This window comes from Engraulis encrasicolus, chromosome 5 (genome assembly GCF_034702125.1).
Source record: "Engraulis encrasicolus isolate BLACKSEA-1 chromosome 5, IST_EnEncr_1.0, whole genome shotgun sequence".
In the NCBI taxonomy this organism is placed as follows: Eukaryota; Metazoa; Chordata; class Actinopteri; order Clupeiformes; family Engraulidae; genus Engraulis; species Engraulis encrasicolus.
In genome coordinates, this window is record NC_085861.1 from 24,130,752 (window position 1) to 24,156,871 (window position 26,120).

Consider the following 26,120-nt stretch of genomic DNA (forward strand, 5'->3'; position numbering starts at 1 on the left):
TTTAAAATGGTACTATGGAAGAAAGCGTTCATTCATTTGCATCCATAAACCACACAAGCATGGGTCTTCAGTGACAAATACTACTAGTTCTACTCCACACCACCAGAGAGCAGACGGACTACAGTCAGCATCAACTGTATTCCCTTGCGCCCGTGGTAGCTGCTGTCTCCACAGGAAAAGACATTGGCATTGCGCTGAAGTCAGATCCCGATTATTGTCCAGTCCTCCCACGATTACACGAGAAGTGGTGCAAAAATAATGAACTTATTCTGCGCTGCAAATGCACGTGCGCCCACACCAAACTAACATCTGGATTTCCCAATGTGTGCGGAATCGTTTGCGGAGAAAGGATAGAAAGCAACCAAGCCACCCAGCCAACTGGTAGGTAGCCAGCAGATGCCATTTAACCACTGTTGTATTGTTTTTGTCATCATGTCACAAAGAGTTTGACTCACCTTTGACAACCATTTTTACGCGCAGTTGATCGTTTACGTTCTGGTACGGTTTGTGCAGAAGTCTTCGCTAACGTAGCCTAGCAAGGTGAAGTAGACCGACGAGAAGTACGTGTAGCCTACTGTGTGTTGCATACTACACGATAGTGAATGTTCGAATTCAAACCTAAATCGTGACAGTTGGCGTGAAACTGCATAGTAGTATGTTTGCAGCAAGCTGTCTGTTTGGCATGGATGTTGTTCGAGACACACAAAAATACCGCGTAATGTGCAATGCCTATGATCAAAACACAGGCCAGGTGGCTGCCTGTAGGCAATGCATGCTACGAATCTGCGGGCAAGTTCTGCCTCCAAATAATGAAGCAATAAACAAGTTTAAATCGTTTGTTTGGTTATGTTATGGTTTTCCAGCTAGTGATATTAATCATTAATTTGAGTGATTGAGGTGAAACACCACTTTGATCATTCAGTGTCTTGAAGCAGACTAGAAGTTAGTGTGGTCAGAATAAACAGCACTTTTTAAAAAGATAATTAAGCATATCTGCTTTACTGAATGGTAAACTTTACCATTCAATCAACTGCACACTGGAGTTGGGTGCGCAGGAAACATACGCGGTGATGCAGCGTGGGGTCGTTGAACTGGATCGGTTAACGACTCTTTTTTTTTTTAAGTTGAATGTTAAATGTTTGTCACTTTTAATAATTTCCACAAATTTAAGTATCTTCACAAATAATAGCTGAGCACGAATTTGAACTCTACATTAAAGCGCTCGTCAAACACACGCCAAGGCCTACCGAAAAGGACTTTGAATCAGGGGTGGGGTGGGAAATATCAGGACATGTATATGTCCCGGTTTTCTGAAGGAGAATGAGAGAGACATCTCTCTATGGGAGGATTGTACATGTAGCTGTTAATACCTGCTGGGCATTGCTGCCTGTCGCACCTCCTCCGGTGCCCATGAGTCAGCGAGAGAAAATTAGACTTGTGACACAAACACATTTATTGTATAAATTACTAGACAAACATAGGGAATACACATTCACATTCATCATGCATGCACAGGAGGTGCCTTCCTCAACCACCTTCGCAGGTAGCTGTAGCCCTACGCCAGAAGCAGATGTCGTCAGGTGGTGTCCAGCCTTCTCTGCGGTGTTTCGGCCCTGAACCACAACACCGCCAACTCCAGCTAGTGGGCCAACAGTGAGTGGCCAGGCTCACTGCCCATCTGCCTCTGGCGTACAGCTCACACCAATAATACATACGTTTCATAAAATTTGATTAGCATTAAAAAAAAAAATTTTAAAAAGGAAAATAAGGCAGCTGTGCTCGGGTGCGTTGGTTGCTGGGGCGGCAACAGTGCTGAGTGAAAGGTGCCGAATGCGCTGAATGCTTACTGACGAGTTGTTTGTGAGGCAGTTGAGCTGTTTGGTGTTAGTTGGCTGCTGGCTGTAACCCCCTTCCAATGCAGCTGTGCTCGGGTGCGTTGGTTGCTGGGGTGGAAACAGTGTTGAGTGAAGTGCCGAATGCGCAAGCCGGTTGGGAGATAGGCTTGTTGTTCCCTGCAGCTGCTGTCTGGGGGTTAGGTGTTCTTCCCCCAGTTTCTGTCCTTCCTCCGCAGCCAGAGCCAAAAGCTCCCTTTCTCCGCCTCCTCTGCCAGTTCCTTTGTTGCCTTATTAAGCTTCCTTCCGGTAACTCCCACGTCCTTTAGGAGGCGTAGAGTCGACAACCCCATAAAGCCTCTGCATCCAACCTCCACTGGGTAGATGGTAGTCTTCCAACCCGCCTCTCGGCACTCAGCAGCCAGCTCAGAGTACTTGGCCTTTTTCCGCTCGAAGGCAGCCTCGATTCCTTCCTCACTTGCCACGGTGAGTTCAATGAGGGCCACCGCTCTTGCCTTTGTGGACCACGCCACTATGTCTGGGCGGAGAGATGTGGTGGTAATCTCTGTGGGAAACAGAAGCTTCCTGTCCAAGTCGACCTTCATGCTCCAATCCTGGCCGGGACTGAAGGGCCTTGATGTTTCTCTTTGCCTGATGCTTCTGATCCCTCCTTCCGCGACAAAGGTGGTGGGGTCCTCTGTCGGCGATGGTATTCTGCTATCCTGTCTGCGCTCCTCCAGTACTTCGGCTAGTTTTCTCAAGACTTGGTCGTGGCGCCATCTGTAGCGGATATTCTCATCGTATGAGACTGCGAGGTCCCAACATATCCGCTTTCCGAGAGGGTATAAAAGCGGGTGTCGCGCATGCGTCTGGTCATCTTTCCACAACCAATTCTCTGGGCTTATGAACTAGAAGAGAACGGAAGGGAGATGTCTCTCATTCTCCTTCAGAGAACCGGGGACATATACAGGGGTTGGACAAAATAATGGAAACACCTGTAATTTTAGAGTGGGATGTTTCATGGCTCAAGTGGACCAGCCTGTTGGCCAGTCATTAATTGCACAAATGCACCAGTAAGGTTGAAGTGTTCAATATTCAATAAGCAGGGTAAGAGCACAGTTTTGCTCTAAATTTTGCAATGCACACAAGATTATGGGTGTGCGAGTAGCGGCAGCTCTCAATACCGATGCGATGCGCACATCACAGCGCGAGGGAAATGTCGGCTGACTCTTAGTTGAGTTATGAGAGTCCAACAACACTGTGCCACCTTGTGGATCCATGTGGAAACAAACACTAGTCCATGACTTTTGCAACAGAATGCGTCAGTGAAGCAGGAACTGTTGTTGGTATGTTGCTAAATACTGCTGCCCCCCTGTAATTTACAGTAGATGAACTAGACATTTCATCTTCAACTTAATTGTGCTACCCTGAATCAATGTGAAACGTGCTGGCATTTGCAACAGAATAAACAAGAGCAGGAATTGTCCGCTAAGTTATTTAAATCCAAATGTTAAAGCGTTTACCCCAAATGCTGTGATGATGTAGCTTGCTAAAATCATTTTTGTAAAATAAATCTACACGTGATTACTTTTGGAGATGTTTCTCAACTATGCCATCTGTGCTTATTTGAAGTCCTTACTCATTTGTGGTCAAGCAAGCCAAATATTGCCACATTGCACTGTGGATGCAGCAGCTGTTTTCCTCCCCTGATGGTCTCGTGAGTTTGCGGCATTGTTGTTGCATCTACCGGTACTTTTCAAACGTTTAGTACCATTTTAAACGCCTCAGTACCCCGGTAAAGTGAAAGTGAAAGCCCACCTGGTAAACTCCAACTCCTATTGTCATTGTGACACAACACTCCACAGCACACAATGAAATTGGATTTTATGCCTCATCCGTGCAAGAGGCAGCCCCCAATGGCGCCCCAAACTGAGCAGTGCAGCGGGACAGTACCATGCTCAGGCCAGGGTACCTCATTATTCCCCCCACCAACCAGTGCTCTCCCCCAGGTACTGTAAGGTTCTGATAACGGTACACCGTGCAACATTACAGGGCACAAGCGTAGCGCTCTGACCACCTTTGTTACTCTCTCATGGAGAGAGGACCGAGGGGCACCACATGGATACTGGAAGCCATGAGGCCCAACAAGTGCAAGGAAGAGAAGCCGCCGGAACACACAGAACTGTGCTAGGCAGGCTTGGAACGCCTTGATTCTCCCTGGAGACAAGTAAGCCCTGTATCGGAGTCGAGGTGAATGCGATAAATGAACACTGTTCTGTGCTGGGAGGAGGGTGCTTTTCTGCCAGTTAATGGTGAACCCCAAACTGTGCAGGTGTTGCACCAACAGAGCCGTGTGCGACATGGTTTGCTGCTCAGAGTCGGCACAGGTCAAAAGGTCATCCAGGTAGGCCAGGACCCTCACGCCTAGAGGTGCTCCGATCACCATTTTTTTGGCCCGATCACCGATACCGATCACCAAAAATCTTTATCTGCCGATCACCGATCATTGCCGATCACAGAAATTATTTCCTATTTTTTTAATAGCCTATTAATTATCCTTATTGAATATTTCTGCCCATAAACCAATCAATCTTAATTTGCACATGTCGCTTTCACAATGTAGGCCTATTATTAGGCTATTACTATTATGATTATTATTATTGTTATTATTATTATTATTATTAGGCTATTATTATTATTATTATCTTTCAGCTCTTTCAGACTAGTGTTGGTAATATAGCCTACAAGTAAGTCTACAGTATTAATCAATTTATAAGTTATTGCATATAATTACTAAACTATTTAAGATTGAATTGAAACTGAAACATTACATCAATTTATAAGTTATTGCATATAATTACTAAACTATTTGAGATTGAATTGAAGCTCAGACACCTGGATCTCAGTCTCTCGTCTTCTGCATACGAGAAAAAACCCTGTCGCTTTAAATGAGCAGCCTCGTGAGGAGAGCCCCTCCCCTCTCTGTCACTCACTGTCCACAGCTGCAGTGCTCCGCGACCGTTCTGCTCTCTCCCTCTCACTTCTGTCGCCGTTTGGCGTTTCAGCGACTATCAAACTAATCGACTGACTGTCAATTACAACTTTGAAAACAATAACGTTGGCATGCTTGTGCGGACAACGTGAACTTGTCGCGTGCTGACCGAGGCAACTACACAGGTTATAACGTAAAATGGCTAACGGGCGAGAAGTAGTCTATCGCAAATTACATTGTGACTGAAACACTTGAGATTCTACATACACAAAACAAGAAAAAAAAACTTCACTTGAAAGAACAGGGAACACGCACAACACAGCGTGTCTGCGAGGAAAGCTCTTTCTCTGTAACACTGTCATAGAATGTAGAATTCCCTGCACGGACTCATTGAGTTTCACCGTCCATTCTCCCTAGTTGCTGTTTGGTGTTGCAGCGACTACAAAACTAATGACCTGGCTGTCCATTAGGCTACAACTTTAAAAACAATACAGTTGATGATTGTTTTGGAAACGTTTAGTTGTTGCGTGCTGACAGGCTGTAACTCAAAATAGTGAACATGGCGAGACTGACACGTCATTCACAAATTACAAGCGTCATGTAAACTGCGCATGGATCGGAAAATCAGATCATTGTTGATGCAGATATGATTATAAATGGTGAAAATGAAGGAGGGAATTCCAAAAAGTTAAAGACAAGTAAAGATGCCTAATTTTTGGTGAAGCAGCTGTGCAGAGCCAGCACCTAGGCTACATGCAGGCAGCGCCAGGTGTAAAGGCGAAATGGTTGCGTGAGGAATTTAATATCTCTGGATCGGTTTTTTGATCGGCATGTTTTTCCGATCACCGATCAGGCTATTTTTGGCCATTATCGGCCGAGCATGATCGGCTGCCGAGCAATCGGAGCACCTCTACTCACGCCTTGCTCCCATCTTAGGTCCAGTATAGGCCGTAGACCACCATCCTTTTTAGGCACCAGGAAGTATCTGCTATAGAAACCATCCTCGGCCTCTGAAGGGGGAATGACGCGTATCGCTTTCTTCATGAGTAACGTCGTAATCTCCTCCCTCAGCGTGTTGGCCTGTTCACTCAGGGCCACAGAAGGGATCACTGAGCAGAGCACAGGTGGGCGTCTGTTAAACTGTGTAGACGGTAACCTCTCTCCTCTGTATTTAAAATTCAGGGGGAGTCCGTGCAACTAGCCCAGGCGTCTCGGCGATGGGCTAACGGTACAACCTGTGAGAGGGGCTGCGTGGCCGTCTCAGCACTAGGACGTAGTCTGGGTACACCTCGGTGATGGAGCTCGCCAAGAGGGGGGCTGCCAACCTCCTAGGGCAGGGGTCAGGAACCTATGGCTCTAGAGCCACATGTGGCTCTTTTGGGAATTATATCTGGCTCTTGGGAACTGTATCCTGCCAACCGTCCCTTTAAATACGGAATCTTCCCATATCTATACAATAAAAGTAAGGGTTCTGTATTGAGCTGAAATGGGACACAGGTCGTTAAAATGCAGGAAATTACATAGAAGAAATGCAGAATTTTCAGGGGGAGGACCCCCAGACCCTCATAATGAAGTTGCCAGTTATCAATAAAAGTAATAATAACTTGACAGTACTGTACAATTGTTGGGCTTGATTGAAATACATGTTTTAAGCTGTATTCAGTGTTTTTTAAAGTGGTATGGCTCTCACGATTTTTTTTTATTTAAAATTTGGCTTTTATGGCTCTCTCCACCAAAAAGGTTCCTGACCCCTGTCCTAGGGCATGCCTACCCGTGGTAGGCTACCTGCCCTTCCGGTCTCCCTTTCCACAGTCAGGGGACTTTTGGCGGTCTCTCTGCCTGCTATGGGGAGGAGACTTCTTAAACAACGCCTTGGTGCGTCTTTCCTCCACAGGGCTGCTCGCTTGGGTGTCCCGAGGGGAGTCTTTGGTGTCAGTGCTCGTGGAGGGTTCAAACCACTCTGGAGACGCTTCCGCTAACTAAGGAGCTCTGCGTTTGTAATTTGGAGCAGGTCGGGCATATGGCGCTTGACGAGAAGGGACCATAGCCTTGAAACCTGGCTGATGTTTCTGCAGCACCTCAAATTGTTGTTAAATAGCCTCTATTGCAGCGGAGCCAAAGAGGCCAGAGTCGGATATGGGGTGGTCCATAACCGCCGCCTTATCCTTGTCATTCTTCAACGAAAGGTTGAGCCAGGTGTGCCTCAGTCCAACCACGGCCAAAGACATGGCCCTGCCAATGGCTTGTGCTGTACAGCGTGACATCCGTAAAATGAGGTCAGAGGCTGTCCTAATATCAGCCCATAATTCATCAATGGGTCTGCCTTCCACCAGAGCGGAATCCATCTCTGCCTCCAACGAGGTCAGGTCACCAGGCCATCAGGATGGTAGATGCTTTACTGGAGCACATCCTGGACCGGGGGCACTGCATGGGGGAGCAGGGCTTGGCATTAACTTTTTCAGCCACTGGCCACTGTGGCTAGTGGTTTTCCCGAGTCACTAGCCATTCAGGTATTCCACTAGCCACTGATTTTCTATCTTTTTTTTTCTTTTTTTTAGCATGATATGTGTACGTCTAACCTCAGAAGATGAGGCGCTGAAGCAAGATGGAAGTATATCAAGCAAATAGAAACTGAGTTACTGAGCTTTTACTTGAACTTAAATACAAACAAGTGATACACAATGGGCAAACAGCAGCATGAAGGCTATGATGCGTATGTTACCAAGGAATAAACTGTTAGCCCAATTGGCTAGTGCTACCGAAAGTACTACTAGCCACAGCCAAATTTTACCAGCATTTGGCCGGTTGGCTAGTGCCAGTGTCAAGCCCTGTGGGGGAGATAAAACCCATCCAAGAATGAGCGCTTCTTTTGGAGAGGAGCTAGGGGTGGGCGATCTGACGATATAAAATCATGAAGAACGAGAAAGAGTAAAGGACCGCAGACAATTTGCCAAAGTGGAGAAATTGTTAAGACCGCGTGACCAATGAGCCCAATAACTTTGTAGACTAATTCACCTCTGGCTTAACGCCAGGGGAAAATACACTACGCTATTTTTTTCCACGGGTGGCTTCTACACTGTGTAAATACCACAAACACAACACGACGACGTCTTCAGAAAAGGAGGATAACAGCGCGACACACTCAACAAACTCTTAGTATTAAGCAGAGCACAAAAATAGGACGGCACGAGACGTTTGCCGATAGCGTGCACCCTATGTTCCATGTTAGCACACGCAGCGTCGCAGCTCAAAAGAAACAACAGCCACAGAAGAAAACAACAGCCTGAATAACGGCAATCCCATGATTGTTTTGACAATGCTGTGAGAATATGCAAGCAAGATGGCAACTCGCGCATTGAGTGTGGAATAGGCTATTTCGAATAGATTTCACAGGCACACGAGCGAGGGGAGAGTGAAGGCTGTGTTTCCAACCTGAGTGTTACACGCGTCTTTTCAAAGTTAGTGCTTTGTTCAGGGCGACCGTTTGACAGAGAGCACGCTTTTCGGTTCAGCAAATGTGTCCCTGACATTAGTTTTTGGAACTTGGGATGTCTGTAATGTCCAAGTAGAAAATATCCATGTGAAAACGCCAAATACCCACAAACCGCTGTTCTGAAAGAACAGAAAGACAGAAAACAAAGAGCACCTGTTCGTCCACCTGTCGCCTAGGCTACTGTCTACTTTCAACAGCAGCATTTAAAAGTCCTCCACGAAATCCCAAACCAACGTCACTTAAAATAGGTGACAGCAAGCATGCACACATGAAATAATACTTCAGTGAGGGAAAAAAACCTTCCAATTTAGTTTGTTTACTTAATGTTTGCATGCAAAATTGCAAATATTAATTCAAATCTGTCCAGAAATGGTTGTAGCCCAAGATTGCCTGTTTTTTTTTTTTGTTTGTTTTTTTTTAAATGGAAAATCGTGAAAAAAAAATCGAAATCGAGATTTTTTTGTTAAAAAAAAAGTGATGTAAAATTTTTGCCATATAGCCCACCTCTAAGAGGAGCCGAGGGCCACTGAACCCCCAGCTTGTCAGCCGCTTTACGGGGTAGCACTCGATGAATTACCACAGTAATCCCACGAATGACCAAGCAAATGACGTTGCTGGTTAGGTGGCAATTTTGCGTAAAGTCAAGGGGACAGTAGATAATAGGTAGGCTAAACAGCAGGCAAAGTGGGGGTTAACAGTGGTCGCATGGGCTGCCTTCGCTTTTAAGGGGGCTGCATACTCCGCGTTATTAGGCGTTAGTCCGTGCATAGCTCATGATCGCTTATAGCGTGCGCTGTCACGCCCTCCTTCGCATGCTCAAAATCCTTGGCGCGACACGATTTCGTGTGCAGGGTAATTTTGAAATCATTGCATCGTTTCATTTCATTTTGACCATTTGTTATCCTCCTCCTCTACAGAGTTCTGGACTTATTTTATTGATTTGGCTGGGAGATTGATGAGCAGTGTATTGCAGCAATCAAGTCTTTCAGTGATAAAAGCATGAATGAGGATCCCTCCAGTGTGTAGGCTGACTTAGGGGCGGAGTTTGTAGATAGTTTTGAGATGAAAAAAGGGTTGTTTTGGTGACTAATGTGTTTGTCAAAAGAGAAAGAGTTTATGATGAAACACAGGTTTTCCACTTCAGAGGAGGTGTTGGTGAAGTAGGAATGGGAAATTGTGCAAGATGTATCTTTTTCAGCAGTGTTGGATTGGCAATATTTATGACTTCAGTATTGTTATGGTTAAGTTTGAGAAAATTGTGTGCATTACACCTTTTGTAAATAGAAGGGCCTTGTTATCTCAGCAGATTCACAACTAATTAAGAGCCATTTCACATGAAATCAGACCCTTTGGTGCCTGACCAACAAGGATTTGAATGTGTCATAAGTGGCAAGGTAGAACCCCAAAACTGCACTTTGGGTCATTCCATGTCGATTCACACACCTTCCCCACGTCAGGGCTTCATCTCCGCAACCGTTGGACGTAGGGTGCTAATACTTGGTATTCTTTCAATTGACATCAAAAGGTACCTGTATGTGAGATATCGGGTAAATCGGAGAGGGTCATCTGGGGAGATTCTAGGGAATCATGTGAATTGACATGGAATGACCCCTTTGCATTATTCTGGCGCTGGAGAAATACACTTAAGTTTTAAAGGGGTCCTATTATGCTTTTTCATGTCCACTACCCATTTATTGGGTTACACAGCATCTGTTGTATGTAAAAGCTTGGTGAAAGCTGCATTTCACAAATTGGCCTCTTGGGGGAGAATTTCTCTGCCGCAGGAACGCTATTTCTCAACTGCCAGAGAACGCGTGGTTGGGTTTTCAACATTCTATAGCTTTTGTTTCCTGTACGGGTCTACGTCATGCTGTACCTAACATTGCTGCTTATGGGATGGAGTGTTGACGATGTCACAGACCATTTACTAATTGCAGAGACAGTAGACCCAATGCGCAGCCACATAGCCTATCTGAATTTGACAGTATTGTGATGAGATGTATCCTTTTTGTGAATACACCACTCAGTGTACAAGAATATTGTAGCCTACAAGGATAGTGTAGGATTTCGCCATCCACAAGTTTATTCCATTACGCATGTTTTTTGTTTTGTTTTTTGTTTTTTCAATTCATAAATCGCCTCCGTCAAATAGGCTACAGCATCGGTCTAGGCTGTAGGCTACTCACCTGTGGCCCAAGTTAGGCCTATATATTTTTTCGTTTGATCATGATATTAAAGCTGCATTTTACATGGATAAAATACCGGTGCGTAGGCCTATGGCTAACGGGTCAGAAACAGTTGAATGAGGAAGGTCGAAAACAGGCACGCGTTAACTCAGTTGCACACTGAGAATCCAAAACACTTCCAAGTGGGTGAAATTATTCGCTTCAGGGCCGTTTTGCATAGGCAAAACTGTTGACAAGAATAACTTTTTTGTTAAGATATGAAAACCCTACACTTGTATTGCCTCTTGAAGCATGACATTAATTACAAGACGTGCGCTGTAATTAATGCGTGCGATTTTATACAAATAGCTATATCACGACATGACCAGTAGCCGTTCAGCAATGTTGGCAACGCTTAGCCAGTTAGTATAGGCTATGCATAGGCTACAATTCAGTAATTAAAATGCAACGTAGTTTTGTTCATCATATCTGCAACAGCAACGTGGATATTGGCTTGACGTCGTTTTAAAAGGGTCGCGTCGTCGGACGGCATGCAATTAAGCCTGATGAAACTGAAACTGAAACGGATATTGTAAAAAAAATCTCCTGTAACCAATCAATCGAGGACAGTCCATTGCGCAACCCAAGCATGTTCAACTGCAGTGTGCAGGGCGGGGGGCAGGTCTGGATCACATCTCCCTCCTCCCCCCTGAGCACATCTCCCTCCTCCCCCCTGAGCACATCGAGTGCCTCCCCCTTGTCATTCAGCGCTAAGCTTCTACACAGGAAGAAAAATAGCTCTGGAAGTCACTGCACCGTGCAGAGCAAAGACGCAGAGTTTTCACAAATAAAATCGCAGATCCACTCTCTCTACTCCACTAATGTATAATGGTTTGGTGAGTGTAGGAAACACGAGCGCGGAGCTTTGAGTGAACCGCGTGATGGACAGCACGCGACCCTGTTTAGTATAATTTATTAATCCCGAGGGAAATTAATATAAGGACAGCTACAGTATTTGTTAACGCATGGGCATGGGTCTAATTTGAATTATTATAAAGTGTCTCTTCTTAGTATCTTAGTTTGAAGACCAGATATTTGGTGCCAGTTTCTAAAAATCGAAAGATGGGTAATATGGCAGTAAAACGCCTGTGCAGTGGCGAATTATTCCATGTGTGATCCGCTCGAAATTAAACATAGGCCTACCCATCATGAGCACATTCTTCAAAGTCCCAAAGCCTGGATGCTGTCGCCACAATCTCTTTAGGATTGGGGACTGGACTCTGAGCAGGCTGTAGCCTTTGGTATCCTTCGTGCATTTGCCCCGCTTCCAAACTGACACCCTGACACATTTAGCATTAACCTTTTGTTTTTAACCGTCTAACAGTGCCATTATCATTAAATCAATGGAACCTAAAGTAGTTGCAGAGACCGTTTCATATTGGATCAATCCCTTCTCCTTTACTATGAAAGAGAAAGTAAGGTCAATGACAAATTATTCTATGTAAATGGAAATAAACACTCATGCAATTGGAACGTGGAAATTGAAAATTAAATATATTATATATATAATAATATATATTATATATTGAATATATTAAATATATTTAATTAGCACTCCAAACGACGAGACATGATACAAGCTGTGTGCATAGAATACAGCGTAGCCAACTACGCACTCACTATTATTGATGAACGATTCTATGTCCAGTGTTTAGTAGGCCTAAATATATTTACTTAACACTCCAAACGACGAGACACGATACAATCTCCCTAGAATACAGGCAGGGTTGGGGAAGTTACTTTTTAAATGTAATCCGGTAAAGTTACAAATTACTCTTTCAAAAATGTATTCAGTAATGTAATCCCATTACTTCAATATTTAAGTAATGTAACGGATTACTTTTGGATTACTTTTGGATTACTTTTCCCCCAAAATACTTATAATAACTTAAGTTAATCATGCTTTTCCCCCCCAAACACTTACAATGAGTAGACTATGTATGACCTGAAAGTGCTGACGCACATGTTGCATGCATGCTGAATATTAGCAGTCTTACCAGGAGGTGTTTCTTTAAGTTAGACGTTGTGTCTTTCGACGCTGACAAGATATTGACTTTGGGTTGGCACAACCGGCACTGGACATCGATATTGGCGCCCTTGTCTTCCTTGAAAATGAAATGTTTATTGTATTTCCACCGGGTAAATGCATTTTTCTCCATTGCTCACGACTGCTCTGTACTTCTTTGACTGAGTGATTGATGCAACGACAACGAACTATTGAACACTCCCACCAGCAGGGAAGGGAAGCAAGGCTGAGAGAACGTAGGTCGGTCAGGAATGCTACTGTCACTGTCGTCATTACGTAACAGGTGATGATTCCGGCGAAAAACCAAAAATCACAACATACAAGCCGCGGCATAACAATAAATGAATAAATAAATCAGTTAATATAATAATTAAATAAATAAAAGGGACCAAAGATGCAATTTCGCAAGAATTGTAATCCTGTTAAGTAATCCCCATTCCCACTGAATGTAACTGTAATCTGAATACATATTTTTTGCTTGTAATGTAACGGATTACAATTACATTGATTTTGTATTCTTTTACCGTAACGCCGTTACATGTAATCCGTTACTCCCCAACCCTGAATACAGGGTAACGCATTCGCTATTGATGAATGATTCTATGTCCAGTGTTTAGTAGGTCTAAATATATTTACTTAACACTTCTAACGACGAGACACGATACAAGCTGTGTGCATAGAATAAGCCTACTGCATTCGCCAGATAAGACATTTGGGTCCATTTCTCAAATAGGCTATGGTGCGCTATTATGATTGACGAATCATTCTATGTCCAGTGTTTATTAGGCCTAAATATATTTACTTAACACTCCAAACGACGAGACATGATACAAACCACTTCACACCACAATTACATGCATTATTATTGTCCAAAGCAGCTGAGTCATCAATATATGTTGGTGTCGAGGAGGTCTACATAAGGGTTGGTGTGCTACACTTGGGCCTACCGCCGTCGAATATCCTATTATGATTGATGAATGATTATATGTCCAGTGTTTAGTAAATACATTTATTTAGCACTCCAAACGACGACACACGATACAAGCTGTGTGCATAGAATACAGTGTACTATGCATTCGCCGGAGAAGATATTTGGCGCAAATTCTCAAATAGGGTGACGTCGGGATGATGTGGACTGTACAGACTACCATAATAGGAAAAATAGGAGAGGCGAGATCCAAAATGGGAGGGGCGGGATCTCAGACATCCAGACCTGCCCACTTCTGCAAACTGCAGTTGGATGCTACTCGCGCAACCAGGAGCTCCACCGGGCGCGTCATCTCTGCCGGGGACTGAATAGAAATGCAGTAACTAAAATTAAACCATGCACCTGAAAATACTAGGTCTGAAATGTATTTTTATGAAGCATAGCCTATCGCCATTGTGCATTAGGCCTACAGACGACGAACAAACAAGAACTAATCTTTAAAAGCCAACAACAACGCCTGCGCTCAGTATTCAGTCTGGCTTGCAAATAGACCACAGGACGCATTTCAACACGGACTTCATATCACAAATAGGGTGTCACGATATCACTGAAAGACGTTGAATCGATAGGTTTGAATCCGACAAGTCGTGCTGCTTGTCTTACTGGGCGCACTCTTTCAATTTCGGATTGCGTCTTTGACAGCCAGTCAGAGCTCAAGGGGCTGCCGCGGGAGCGAAGAAAATAAATATCCACAACTTCGCTGAATAATTGCAGATGATTAGCTTCTTGGATAGCCCATAGCCAAGTCAAGTCAAGTCAAGTAGGTTTTATTGTCAATTTCTTTACATGCACTGGTCATACAAAGAATTTGAAATTACATTTCTTGCTTTCCCATACAGACATAGACTAATCTAGGTAAGGACATAGACAGTATAGACATAGACAGTACTTATACATGGACTTAAGACAGTATGGACATAGACAGTGCTCATACAGACATTTAAAGTGCAAGACTGGACAACAGAAGACTTGTAGAGGACATACATTAAGAGGTATTTGTTGTGCTTTTCCTAAAAAAAGTCCTTTATAGCGTTCTGACATGGTAATAGTAGCATTTTGAAGAAAAATAAATATTAAAAAAAGGTCTGTCAAGTACACCAGCAGCAGTGTGTGTGTGTGTGTGTGTGTGTGTGTGTGTGTGTGTGTGTGTGTGTACGTGTGTGTATGTGTTTAGTGCATTGCGTTAATAATGTTTAAGATAAAGATGACTTCGGCGCAGGATATCAGAAATAAACAAGACAGCGCAGATGGCTTAGGTTTTTTTTATATGGCCGCAATGTCGCGTTATTACGCATCATATGCAATGCGTATTATTTCATGAAACCTCAAATCGGACGTTATAGCCTGTACCCTGCACTTTTCAAACCTTTCTCAGCTGTATGGTAGCCTAATTATCCCAAGCGATTTTGAAATCAAACTGAACCATGCACGGAAGACTCGCATTGGATAGGGATGGGCTTCAGCAAATAACAAAGCAAGGTGCTCAAAAGTAATGGTTAATAACATAACGTGGGACTTATGATGCGTCCTTTTCAGATTAATTGTGAACATTGGGTGGACTATTTGGTTTTCAACTTGAGACATAGGCTACAGAGTTGGATTCCAGGTCAAAAGCAGCTGTGCTGCTGACATAATATTAGTAATAGAATGCTTGATGAAACGCTCCATGCTGCGCCGAGATTTCAGAATGTTGACTGTCTAAAATTCTGCATTTCCACGCGTTTCAAACAGGCGGCGTAGGGTACATTTACACAATGATAAAAATAATGGACATGAAAACACGTGGTCATTGGAAATTAACTCCACTAACCACAGTAAAGCAACATATTAACAATGAAAGTTATTCTAAATAGCATAATAGGGCCCCTTTAATTAAGAGGGTAGGACACTCACTCATTCACTCATCCTTCATTTTGTCAGTCAATTCAAGTCACAAAGAGATGGTTTTTGATGTTGTTTGAAAGTTCTTTTCAGGCTCTACAAAATACACAAACAACATGAAACACAACATTTACCTGAGTATGAATTGTGAGATATTAAAATGTTAAAAATTTGAATATCAAAGAAAGCTATTTTAAAACGGCAAATGTCTTGTCCAAACCTAGCCTGCAATGTGGTGAACAGCACCTGCAATTTTGGTGTTTGGTGCTTGAGTCATTTCAGAGATAATCAGACTCTGCCTGATGAAGGTCTAAGGACCGAAAGCTTGCAAGTCAAGTAAAGCTTCTTTGCACAAAAATAGACCTGAAGTGTGCGGATTGCCTTCTTTTTATACAGAAATTTCTACTGAATCCTGCAGCTTCTAAACAGATGAGCGGTGGCCTATCACAACTTAAGAGATAAGTTATACAAATACTTTCGATAATATCGTGCATTAACAGATATTTCCTATGAATCACTGACATTTCACAAAGCAAAGTCTATGTATTCTACACTCACCGGCCACTACATTAAGAACACCTGTTACAACTGCTCATTGAGACAAATTTCTGATCAGCCAATCACATGGTGGCAACTCAATGCATTTTTTCATACAACATGGTTGAGATGATCTGATGCAGTTCAAACCGAGCATCATAATGGGGAAGAAAGGTTAGTTAAATGACTTTGAACATGGCATGGCTCCAGCTGAAAGGGCTTGATTTGAGTATTTCAGAAAATACTGATCTATTGGGATATTCACACACAACCATCTCTATGGTTTACAAAGAATGGTACGAAAAACAAAAAAAATGCAGTGAGCAGCGATTCTGTGGGCAAAAATGCCTTGTTGATGGTAGAGGTCAGAGGAAAATTACTGATTTGAGCTGATACAAAGGCAACATTAAGTCCAGTAACCACTCATTACAACCGAGGTATGCGTAAGAGAATCCCTGATTACACAGGACATCAAATCTTGAGGCAAATGGGCTATAGCAGCAGAAAATCACATTTGGTGCCACTCCTGTCAACTAAGAACAGAAAAATGAGGCAACAATTTGGACAGGCTCACCATAAATGACACTAGAGGATCAGAAAAATGTTGCCTGGTCTGATGAGTCTTGATATCAACTGCAACACTCAGGTGGAATGGTCAGAATTCGGCGTCGACAACATGAAAACATGGGTCAACCCTGCCTTACATCAACGTTTCAGGCTGGGGATATAATAGCATTAAGATATTTTCGTGGCACCATTTGGACCAATTTATCTTTGTTGGAATACCATAGCCTACCCAAGTATTGTTGCAGGTAGATCAGGCAGTTCTGAAGGGAAAAATGGGGTCCAACCCTGCACTAGAGTAGCCTGGTCCTGACCATCCCATAATACTACCATTTCATTTCGTATTTATGGTCTGGCATTTGTTTGCTCTGAAGCGATTGTAGGAAGCAGGAAGTTTGCACTCAGTTATGGTTTGAAATTATTGGACACCTCTCACCCAATCGCTGGCAGTTACTCAACAACAACATAGCACAGACCAATGGCTCTGGCGCAGATGTGTACGTCATTGTCACGAGCGTCCTCCCCCTTTCGTCCCCACGTGGGGGGCGTATTCGATTATTGGCTGTTTTCTGGGGGGGGCGTTGCGATCAAAATTCTACTGCTCCAGGCACTCCACAGAGAAGCACGGCCAGACTACAGTAGTGGAGCCAATCCTTTGGCGGAAGTACGTAGGATGGCTCGCGAGGCTAGCACTACAGAGGTGTTCCTAATGAAGTAATGAGTGTATGTCTAGTGCTTTGTGTACTGCGTATGAAGGATGGTATTTTTTCTCATGGACGTCTAATGCGATTTCTGGAAGTTGAATAACATGAAACTCAGAGTAATCGGTGATGTTCAATATACACTGACACAAAAAAAGCTCCACATGGTGCCTTTTAAAATTCTTGGATATGTACTCAGCATACATTTGTCCAAATTTCAATCTTAACCACTCTATTTCATCACAAATGTTGGAAGTAATAAATTGCTTTAACAAGTTACAAGTGACTGGTCAACAGTTTTGGGTATCGTTACTTTTGAAAGTAGTTAGTTACGTTACTGCGTTAGTATCAATTAAAAGTAATCCGTTACGTTACTACGTTACCCATTAATAAAAGTAATGCATTAGAGTACTCATGCATTACTAACAATTAAAACTCGTTTGGAATGCGTCTCCGCCTGCAGCAGCCGCCTACAGCAGCCTCCTTTAGATACACCCAAATTGCTGACTATGAATCAATCTTACTGTAGGATAATGATAGGAAATACAGTCCGCATATTGCACGTTTTATTTTACTTTGGGCATTTGATGACACAAGCACGAGCAAGACCGCCACATGAATTTAAACTCGACGGTATTTTTTTTATTATTATGTCCCGTGTTCAGCAAAACGCTGTGGGCAATGCTGTGCTTGTCTGCATCTCCCTCCACCTCAAATAGCCTAACTCAGGAGCAACTGCTTTACCAGCATGTTTTATTTCCATAGCGTGTGTTTTATGCTCTGTGTGGGCTTGATCTTATATACGTTAATTAGATATATTCCTGACCCCTTCCGTTGGATATTCGGACCGCTTTTTAAAACATCACCCGCTCTTAGTCTTGATGCCTGAGCTGTCGTCCCTCCCTAACCCGGCTCCGCGTGTCACCCCTCTCTCTCTCTGCCTCTCATCATCCTCCATCCTTCCGAGTTCTTCCCATAGCAAATCAGATATTGCAGGCGATGGTGCTCTGATATCAAGGTGCTGTTGTTGGGCTGTCTGACGGTCCGCGGAAAGCATCGATTCCCCTCGGAAGAAAACGCGCCTTTTTCCCTTTCTTTCCCAGTCGGGGTGCAAACACACTTGCGCGCACACGCACACACACACACACACACACACACACACACACACACACACACACACACACACACACACAAGCAGGGCACAGACGCATCGGTTACCACCCCGTGTCCATCCACAAGCAGCCGCATCTGGCTAAATGCATAAAAGCAGGGACTTCCTTATCGAGGGAAATTCTTAAAGTAACAAAGTAACGAGTCCTTATTTTGTACAGTGACAAGTTACTGATTACTGAATTTGCAAAACTAACGCTTTGTTACTCGTTACTGCAAAAAATGAATTTGAGTACTCCAATGCATTCCTTGTAACGCGTTACCCCCAACACTGCTGGTCAATGTGGAAGTTCTGGTGCTGGGTTGAATAATGCTTGAAAATGTCCATTCTGTTGCCGTTTAACATGTTCACCATAGGTTGATACTGCATATGAAGACCTGAATGCAGTCGCTAAATGTTACATACTGTATATTTCAAAAATGTAGTCTACTAAGCTAAGTTTGTTTTCATTCATTCCCCGTAAGAAGCCTTGAGACAAGACTGTTTTGAAAACATCAAAACAGGACAGGCCGCTGTGGAAGGGGCAACTTTGACATCCTTTTGAATGTGAAAGCCCCCATTGGGAAACTCCAACTCTCATTGTCATTGTGACACAGCACTCCACAGCAAACAAGTGGGATAGAGCACTGGTTAATTACTCCCCCACCAACCTGGCGGGTCGGGAGTCGAACCAGCAACCTTTGGGCTACAAGTCTGACGCCCTAACCGCTTACCCATGACTGCCCTTATGATGCATTGTGAAATGTTGTCGAATGATTGCCACATTACTTTTATCTCACTCATTTATCCTGGTGGAAATGGAAGAGAATGTGTGTATGGTGTCTGTTTTCATATGGCAGTAACAGTGTTTTTTTTACTTTTCTCTTTTTCATTGCAGATGCTCCTACACGTCTGAAAAAATGTTCGACCTTGAAAAGAACACCGCCTCTTCGCCTGATCCTCCACCAGTGAAAACATACCGGTGTGTCGCCTGCTCAGCAACCTTTCACGGTCTGGCATCCTTACTGGTGCATCAAGCAAGCCATGCCACTGACTTTTCCAGTCCAGTGCCACCCTCCCCACCGACATGCTCCAGGTGTGGAACAGTATTTGCAAACCGAGATCTCTTGAACCAGCATGTTTGTGCGGCCTCTCTGCCATCCACTGCACCTGATTCTTCCACGGGTGGAGACGGTGGTAGTGGTGGAGAGGACGGTAAGGACATCAGTGCGTCTGTGGAGAGCAAACTCTCTCCCCACAATCAAGAATCAGACAAAAGCCATCCCAAGACAGAGCAACCAGGTGCCAGTCCAACGGACTTTAACGCTCCATTGTCACCTAAGCCTTCAACCAGTCACCCCGTCCCCTCACATTCTTCTTCGTCCAGTGCTGCTGCCGACATGACCTCTGACCCTGTAACAATGGAAGAGCCTCATCAGGACGGCTCCGACAATCCGCCACAGCAGTCACATGTGCACATCCATCCACAGGACCAGTCCACTGCACAGTCCAGCAGCTTGTCAGCGAGTCAGGTTAAGACTCAACCACAGGTTACCTGTGCAAAATGCTTCATGACTTTTGATTCACACAGCAAACTACTTAATCACATGAGTTGCCACGGCACGCCGTCCGCACCCAAGATGCACATGTGCCCACACTGTGGAATCTCTTTCCTGTCAATTTACAGTCTTGAGCTGCATAGCAACAAGTGCAAACCACCTGTTAGTTTTCAGTCCAACTCTGTGCAGGCAACACCCAACTGCACCGATTCAGTGTCTAAAATCAATGCTAGTGAAGACATTGACTTACAAAGCGACATTTCCAAATCGAATTCCATGGCATCTGAAGCGCAACAGCCAACATCAGACTCTGCAGAGCTTGATCTGCCATTGAGTGATACAAATATGCAGAATTCCTTATCAGGTTCTATAACTGAGGAATCTCCAGACATCTCAAAGAATTCTGACAATCCCAGTGAGGATGCTGAGGTCAAGCAGACCAGTAAGAGCATTCAAGATAAACCAGACCGTAAGAAAATGCTAATGAAAATATTGGCAAATGCATACATGAATGTCAAGCAACCACATGACCTCAAGCTCAAACAAGACAGTGCTTGTGAAGATGAACCTGCTGAGTCAGATGAGCCAACCTCCCCCAAAAGACTTTTAAGGCCCGCAGCAAGAAAGTCCTATGACACAACCTTCCCACTCGGCTTCCTTTTTCACGGCAGGACTCCACCCAAGAAACCCGTTGGACTCATGACAAAGCGATATTGTCCGGTGGTGCTTTTAGAGACCCGGCAGAAGTTTGGCAGGAGTGTTAAAGACGCTCAAGGAAACTACCAGTGTGGGCAATGCAAACGCCTCTTCAGTGACCTGGACAAGCTAGTGCTGCACCATGCTATGCACAGAAAAGACAGACTGAAACGCTGCCACCGCTGCAAACAGTTTACTGTGAGCAAGTCTGGCCTAGAGGTTCCTCATGTCTGTTCGAGAGCGTCAGCTTCTCCTGCTCGTGGCCACATTAGCAATGGAAAAACACTGGCCGGCTCTCACAAGTCATCTTCCAAATTGGCAAAGAATAATCCATTTCAATGTCCTCTGTGTAAGAACAGCTACACACGATTATACTCACTCAAAAAGCACAAGTGTCTGGGGAAGCCATCTTCAAAGCATTCACATGCTGCGATGAATGTTGGCCCAGAGGTGGAAATCAATGGAAGTGAAGGGAACTCCAGTGACTATGTCAGTGTTGGTGTCGGCACACACCCCCCAACCTGGTTGAAGAAGGAGGTGCCAACTCCACTGTCAGTAGCAGCTGCAGACAAACATCAAACTAAAGTGAGCAATGATGATGGTCCCTCTGTGTCTGGAAACGAGGCCTGTTCCCCCTCAGAGCCAATTATTTCAGACACCCGAGCATCGACACCATCCAATACAAGTGAAGCGGCTGTAGAAGACGACCTGGATTTTGATATGCAGACTGACACAATTCAGCAAGTTGATCCAGCAGCTGAACTGGCAGTTGATTATGGACTACGCGTGAAACAAGAACAGGAAGAAGTAAGGGGAATAATGTCTCCTGTGGAGGATGAAGCTGAAATTGATGTTTTATTAGAAGCCGATGAAGATGACTATGATCACAATGATGGATTAGATCAGTCCACAAAGGAAGGCGTAGCAGTGTCAAAAACGCAACAAGATGCCGGCCCAATTGATCTTTCCGATGACCAGGGCAAGCGTTTCACCTGTGGCCACTGTCACAAGGCGTTTACTCGCAACTATGGCCTGAAGAAACACGCCAAGATTTGTGGCTTTGGAAGAATAGCACAACCCCGTCTTAAGAATTTGATGGCGCATAAAATGTTTGGATCTCAAAAAGGGTTTGACTGTGCACAATGCGGTAAGACGTTTAATGACATTGAGAGCTTCGCGGTTCACAAGGCAACCTGTCTGAGTGGTATGATATTGCAAAACAAGCTCACTGAGCCACCGGTCACAGCTAGCCAAGAGAGTGTTTTTGTCCTGCCGCCTCGCTCCAACACTCAGACCAGTAGACCTGAACCTGCACCTGAGGACGACAGTAGTTGGGGTATCATGTCACTGCCTTCTGTTCTCCCAAGAAGAGTGACTTGTGAGTGTGGAGCAGGGTTCACCTGCCCCAGACGTCTTTTTGAGCACTTGCAAATGCACGCTCGGGAGTCTTACATTTGTCCTCATTGTGGTGAAAACCTGCAGTCATGGATGAGGTATGAGGCTCATCTCCGAACACATGCTCAAGTCCCCCGTCCACCAGCAACAGAGGAATCTTTTCAACTGTACCAACCGATGTACCAGCAGCAACCGCAGCCATATTTGCCACGCCCACCAAAGCACCAGTTCAATACACAGCTGAGCAGCCAGCGGTTAGCTGGTCAAATTCTGAACCAGTCACCACACACCTGTCCTAAGTGCTTCAGAACTTTTAAGACACGCCGCTATCTTCTTAAACACGTGAGGCGGAGTTGCCCTGCTGCACGGACTGAGCCCAAAATGTACACGTGTTCTCAGTGTGGAATGTCTTTCCTGTCAACTTACACCCTCGAGCTGCACATGAAGAGCAATACGTGCACACCCTCTCTCAAACCCATGCGCTGTCCCGTGTGTGTCCTTTCTTTTACCTCGGTGGAGGGACTCAAGCAGCACCTCGTCACACACAGCCAGCAGGGTGGCTTCAGCTGCCGCTTGTGCCCACAGACTTTTGCAAGTGAAAAGGAGCTTGAGAGCCACAACAAGACAGCGCATGTTGCCCCACAGGAAGAACGTGAGCTGCAAAAGGAGGACAATTCACAAGTCAATCCGTTTAAGTTTTTCCGCTGTAACATGTGCCCTCGAGTTTACCACAGCATGAAGTCGCTCAAAGACCACCGGAGGAAAGTCCACACTTTACTTGGGGGAAGCCTCGCTGCACCTTCCCCTGAGGTCCGGGTAGTGTCGCAGAACAACCCAGTCAGTTACTTCCGTTGTCAGCTCTGCCCAAGGGCCTACCATTCCCTGCAGTCCCTGAAAAACCACAAAAAGAGAGTGCACCAGCTACTTGAGAGCGGCCAAGTGCCACAAGGAGTGGATTCTTTAGGCGCGTTGCCGAACAGTGCGTCCAACATCTTCCGCTGCGAGATTTGCCAGCGTGCTTATCCTACTGTGAAGGCGTGGCGCAACCATAGGCGAAGGGTCCATCGCATTCTTGGAGGCCCAGAGATGCCAACAGGGGAATCTTTGAGGAACGTGCCCAAGCAGGCACAGCCAGGCGTTACCTGTAAGACCTGCCGGAAAACGTACCCCTCTTTGGGCAGCCTGAAAGAGCACCGCAGGACTGCCCATCGCTCTCTGGCTGGGTTGCTGGAGCCTCAGATGGGTGACTCAGCAGATGGAATGCAGAACAGCCATGCCATGGTGTACCAGTGCCAGATCTGCCATCGAAGCTATGGCAAGTTGCAGTCCCTGAAAGACCACAGACGTAAGGTTCATCGTATACCAGGGGGGCGGTTGGATGTGATTAAGATAGAGTAGGAGGTGGAGGGATATTCAAGACTGTCGCATCAGAGCAGTGACGTCTACCTGATCTTTTAGCAGGTGTTTCTGCAATTTGCCTGTTTTCTTCATATACTTCCTTAATGTTTCCAAGGGGCCCAAAGTTGAAGAGCACTAAAAGTAAGATAGTTAAACTATGAGGCCAGTTCTACCCCGAAGTTACAGACTAATCACCCTTCTATGTCAACATGATATACGATATGATGTTCAACTCAAGTCAGCATAGCTTTGGTAAAATCATTGTTCCTTAATCATAATCTTGTACCTAAGCAATTAACATTTAAATGAATAATTGGTTTCAGCTTTTTTTTAGGTCGTGACAGACTTGTACAAATGCAGAATAAGACATGGTTTAAATAGTGATTATGGTATTTAGGCTTTGTGTATTAAGCTAGTGTTTTTTAATTATTCAGAAAGTTGTATTTGCATACCTGTAGTTATTGCCTGTAAATTTAAGCAGTTTTAGCCTTATCGTGTGCCAATGCATTTACTGTTAAGACATGCATATCTGTTGTGTTCAGGAGATGGTCTGTGTAAATGAAAAATTAACCTTTTTATATTTGTACCCAGATATCAGTTGACCTTTTTTGATCTTTTTTTTATATTCAACCTTTCATGTACCATATGAAAAAAAATAAATTGCATCAGACCTACATTGTGTATTGTACCAGATATAGTTGTTATATTTGTATGTATTATCTGAATTTAGGTGGTACAATTGTATATCCATCTACACTCAATGGCCACTTTATTAGGTACACCTTACCATTGCTGGGTGGGACCCCCTTTTGCCTTCAGAACTGCCTGCATTAATATTCAGGTCGGTTGTGTTATTACAACGAAGTTGAGTTGGTACTAACAAACCCAAATTGTGCCAATAAAATATCCCTACGCCACTATGACCATATCTAGATTCTGAAATTCATTGAGTTGGCACCATGCAAATGGCTGATTAAAAAAATGGTGTCAGTGAGTAGTTGGAAAGGTGTGCCTAATGAAGAAGCGGGTGAATGTATATCCACCGGTATATCAAAAAAATTGACCTGTTCTAATTGAGGGTGTGCATGAATGTAGTTTTAGTAACCGCTGTTGTGATTTTGAGAGCTGAAATAATATGCACACATGCCCCCATGCATTTTTACTCAAAACTCTATATTAAATACTTTAACATTGTCTACTGAAAGATAATTGAAATACTTTGTGTTTAATACAGTAGCCTAGTAATAAACTGAAGATTATTTTAATGCAAATAATATTGTAATGTGGGTTTAGTGTTACTTAATTGAAATACCCGAGTCAGCTAGGACATAAAAAGTGATTTAGTTACTAACCCATTCAAGTTAACCCAGGATGAGATGAGTTGTAAAGCTCCTAATAGAAGAGAATTTACAGCTATATCTCATTCCAGTGATTTTCAACCTATGGGCCGGGGCCCACTGGTGGGCCCTGAAGGTATACCAAGTGGGCCTTGGAATAATATTCTAAAAATTATAATCACATTTTGGTGTGTGATGCTTCTGATTTATGTGAGTTTTATTCGTAATCGGGTCAGCGGTGGGCCCCGAACATTTGTGACAATTTCGAGTGGGCCCCAAGTTGGAAAAGGTTGGGAACCCCTGTCTTATTCATATCAAAGCCACCGTTCTCTTTAATTTCTAGTTTCCACTTGGTTAGAGTTCAGATGCTTCCCTGCTTTCTAGAATACCCCAGGCCTAGTTCTACCTGAACCACGTGTCAGACAGCAGCATTTTCACCTCCGCCAAGAAGGTTATGTGATGGTCTGATTTGTGTTTTTTTGTGTGTTTCTGTCCACCAGAGGGCAGAGTAGAGGTGTATGTGCTCTCAGCACATTTCTAGTTGTTTTTAAAACTGCCCGTTGTCTGTCAGTCAGGACAGTTATTGGTAAATGGACTTTATGAAGCGCCTTATCACACCTTCGAGCACTCAAAGCGCTTCACATTGTATGCCTCACATTCATCCATTGAAACACATTCACACACACCAGTGGCCGTGGCTGGCACACAGGGTACCACCCTGCCACCAGGAGCAATTCTGGGGTTAAATATCTTGCTCAAGGACACCGATGGGGTCAAGCAGAGCAGGGCTCGCACCTACGACCTTCTGGTAGCCAAACAGGCTCCTCTACCACCTAAGCCACCACCGCGCAGGTGGTATATTTAGCATAGTTTATGAGCTATTTTTCCCAGCATAACAGCTCTAACTGCAGTATAGGCCTAAACTTTCTTTCAACATTTCCTGGCATCTCAAGGCATGTTATAATAGTAATAAATAGTAATTAGAATAGAGAGCAATGGCCACAGAGGTCATAGTCAATTTCAACAGAGTTGCACAAGTCGTAATAGATTAATTTTCCCTTTTGTAGATAATCGTGTGTTCTGAGTGTAGAGACAGGTGTCTACTGTGGGATCAGACCAGGGTGACCCTTTAAGGTAGGGGTGGAGAACCTCGATATAATTTTAATGTTAAGCAGTTTTACATGAAATATGACATATTTTGTACAGGAATCTTAGAAAATACATTTACAATACAAGGTATATATTGAATATATTCAGAAAGATTGGACTTAAAGGTGTCTACCTGATATCAAGCCTAAAATGCAGGGGGAAATCCTGGTTTGTAGTACGGCCCTCGGAGGACTATT

At 44.1% G+C, this 26,120-nt stretch overlaps 1 protein-coding gene across 1 annotated transcript; it reads left to right on the forward strand.

Moving 5' to 3' along the window:
• The first annotated feature begins 165 nt into the window (after positions 1-165).
• On the forward strand, positions 166-24,113 carry im:7147486 (uncharacterized). The gene is made up of 2 exons (XM_063198977.1): positions 166-381; positions 19,288-24,113. Exon 2 carries the CDS (start codon positions 19,310-19,312, stop codon positions 23,435-23,437), a length of 4,128 nt encoding a protein of 1,375 aa, XP_063055047.1. The 5' UTR covers positions 166-381; positions 19,288-19,309; the 3' UTR covers positions 23,438-24,113.
• The last annotated feature ends 2,007 nt before the right edge of the window (positions 24,114-26,120 follow it).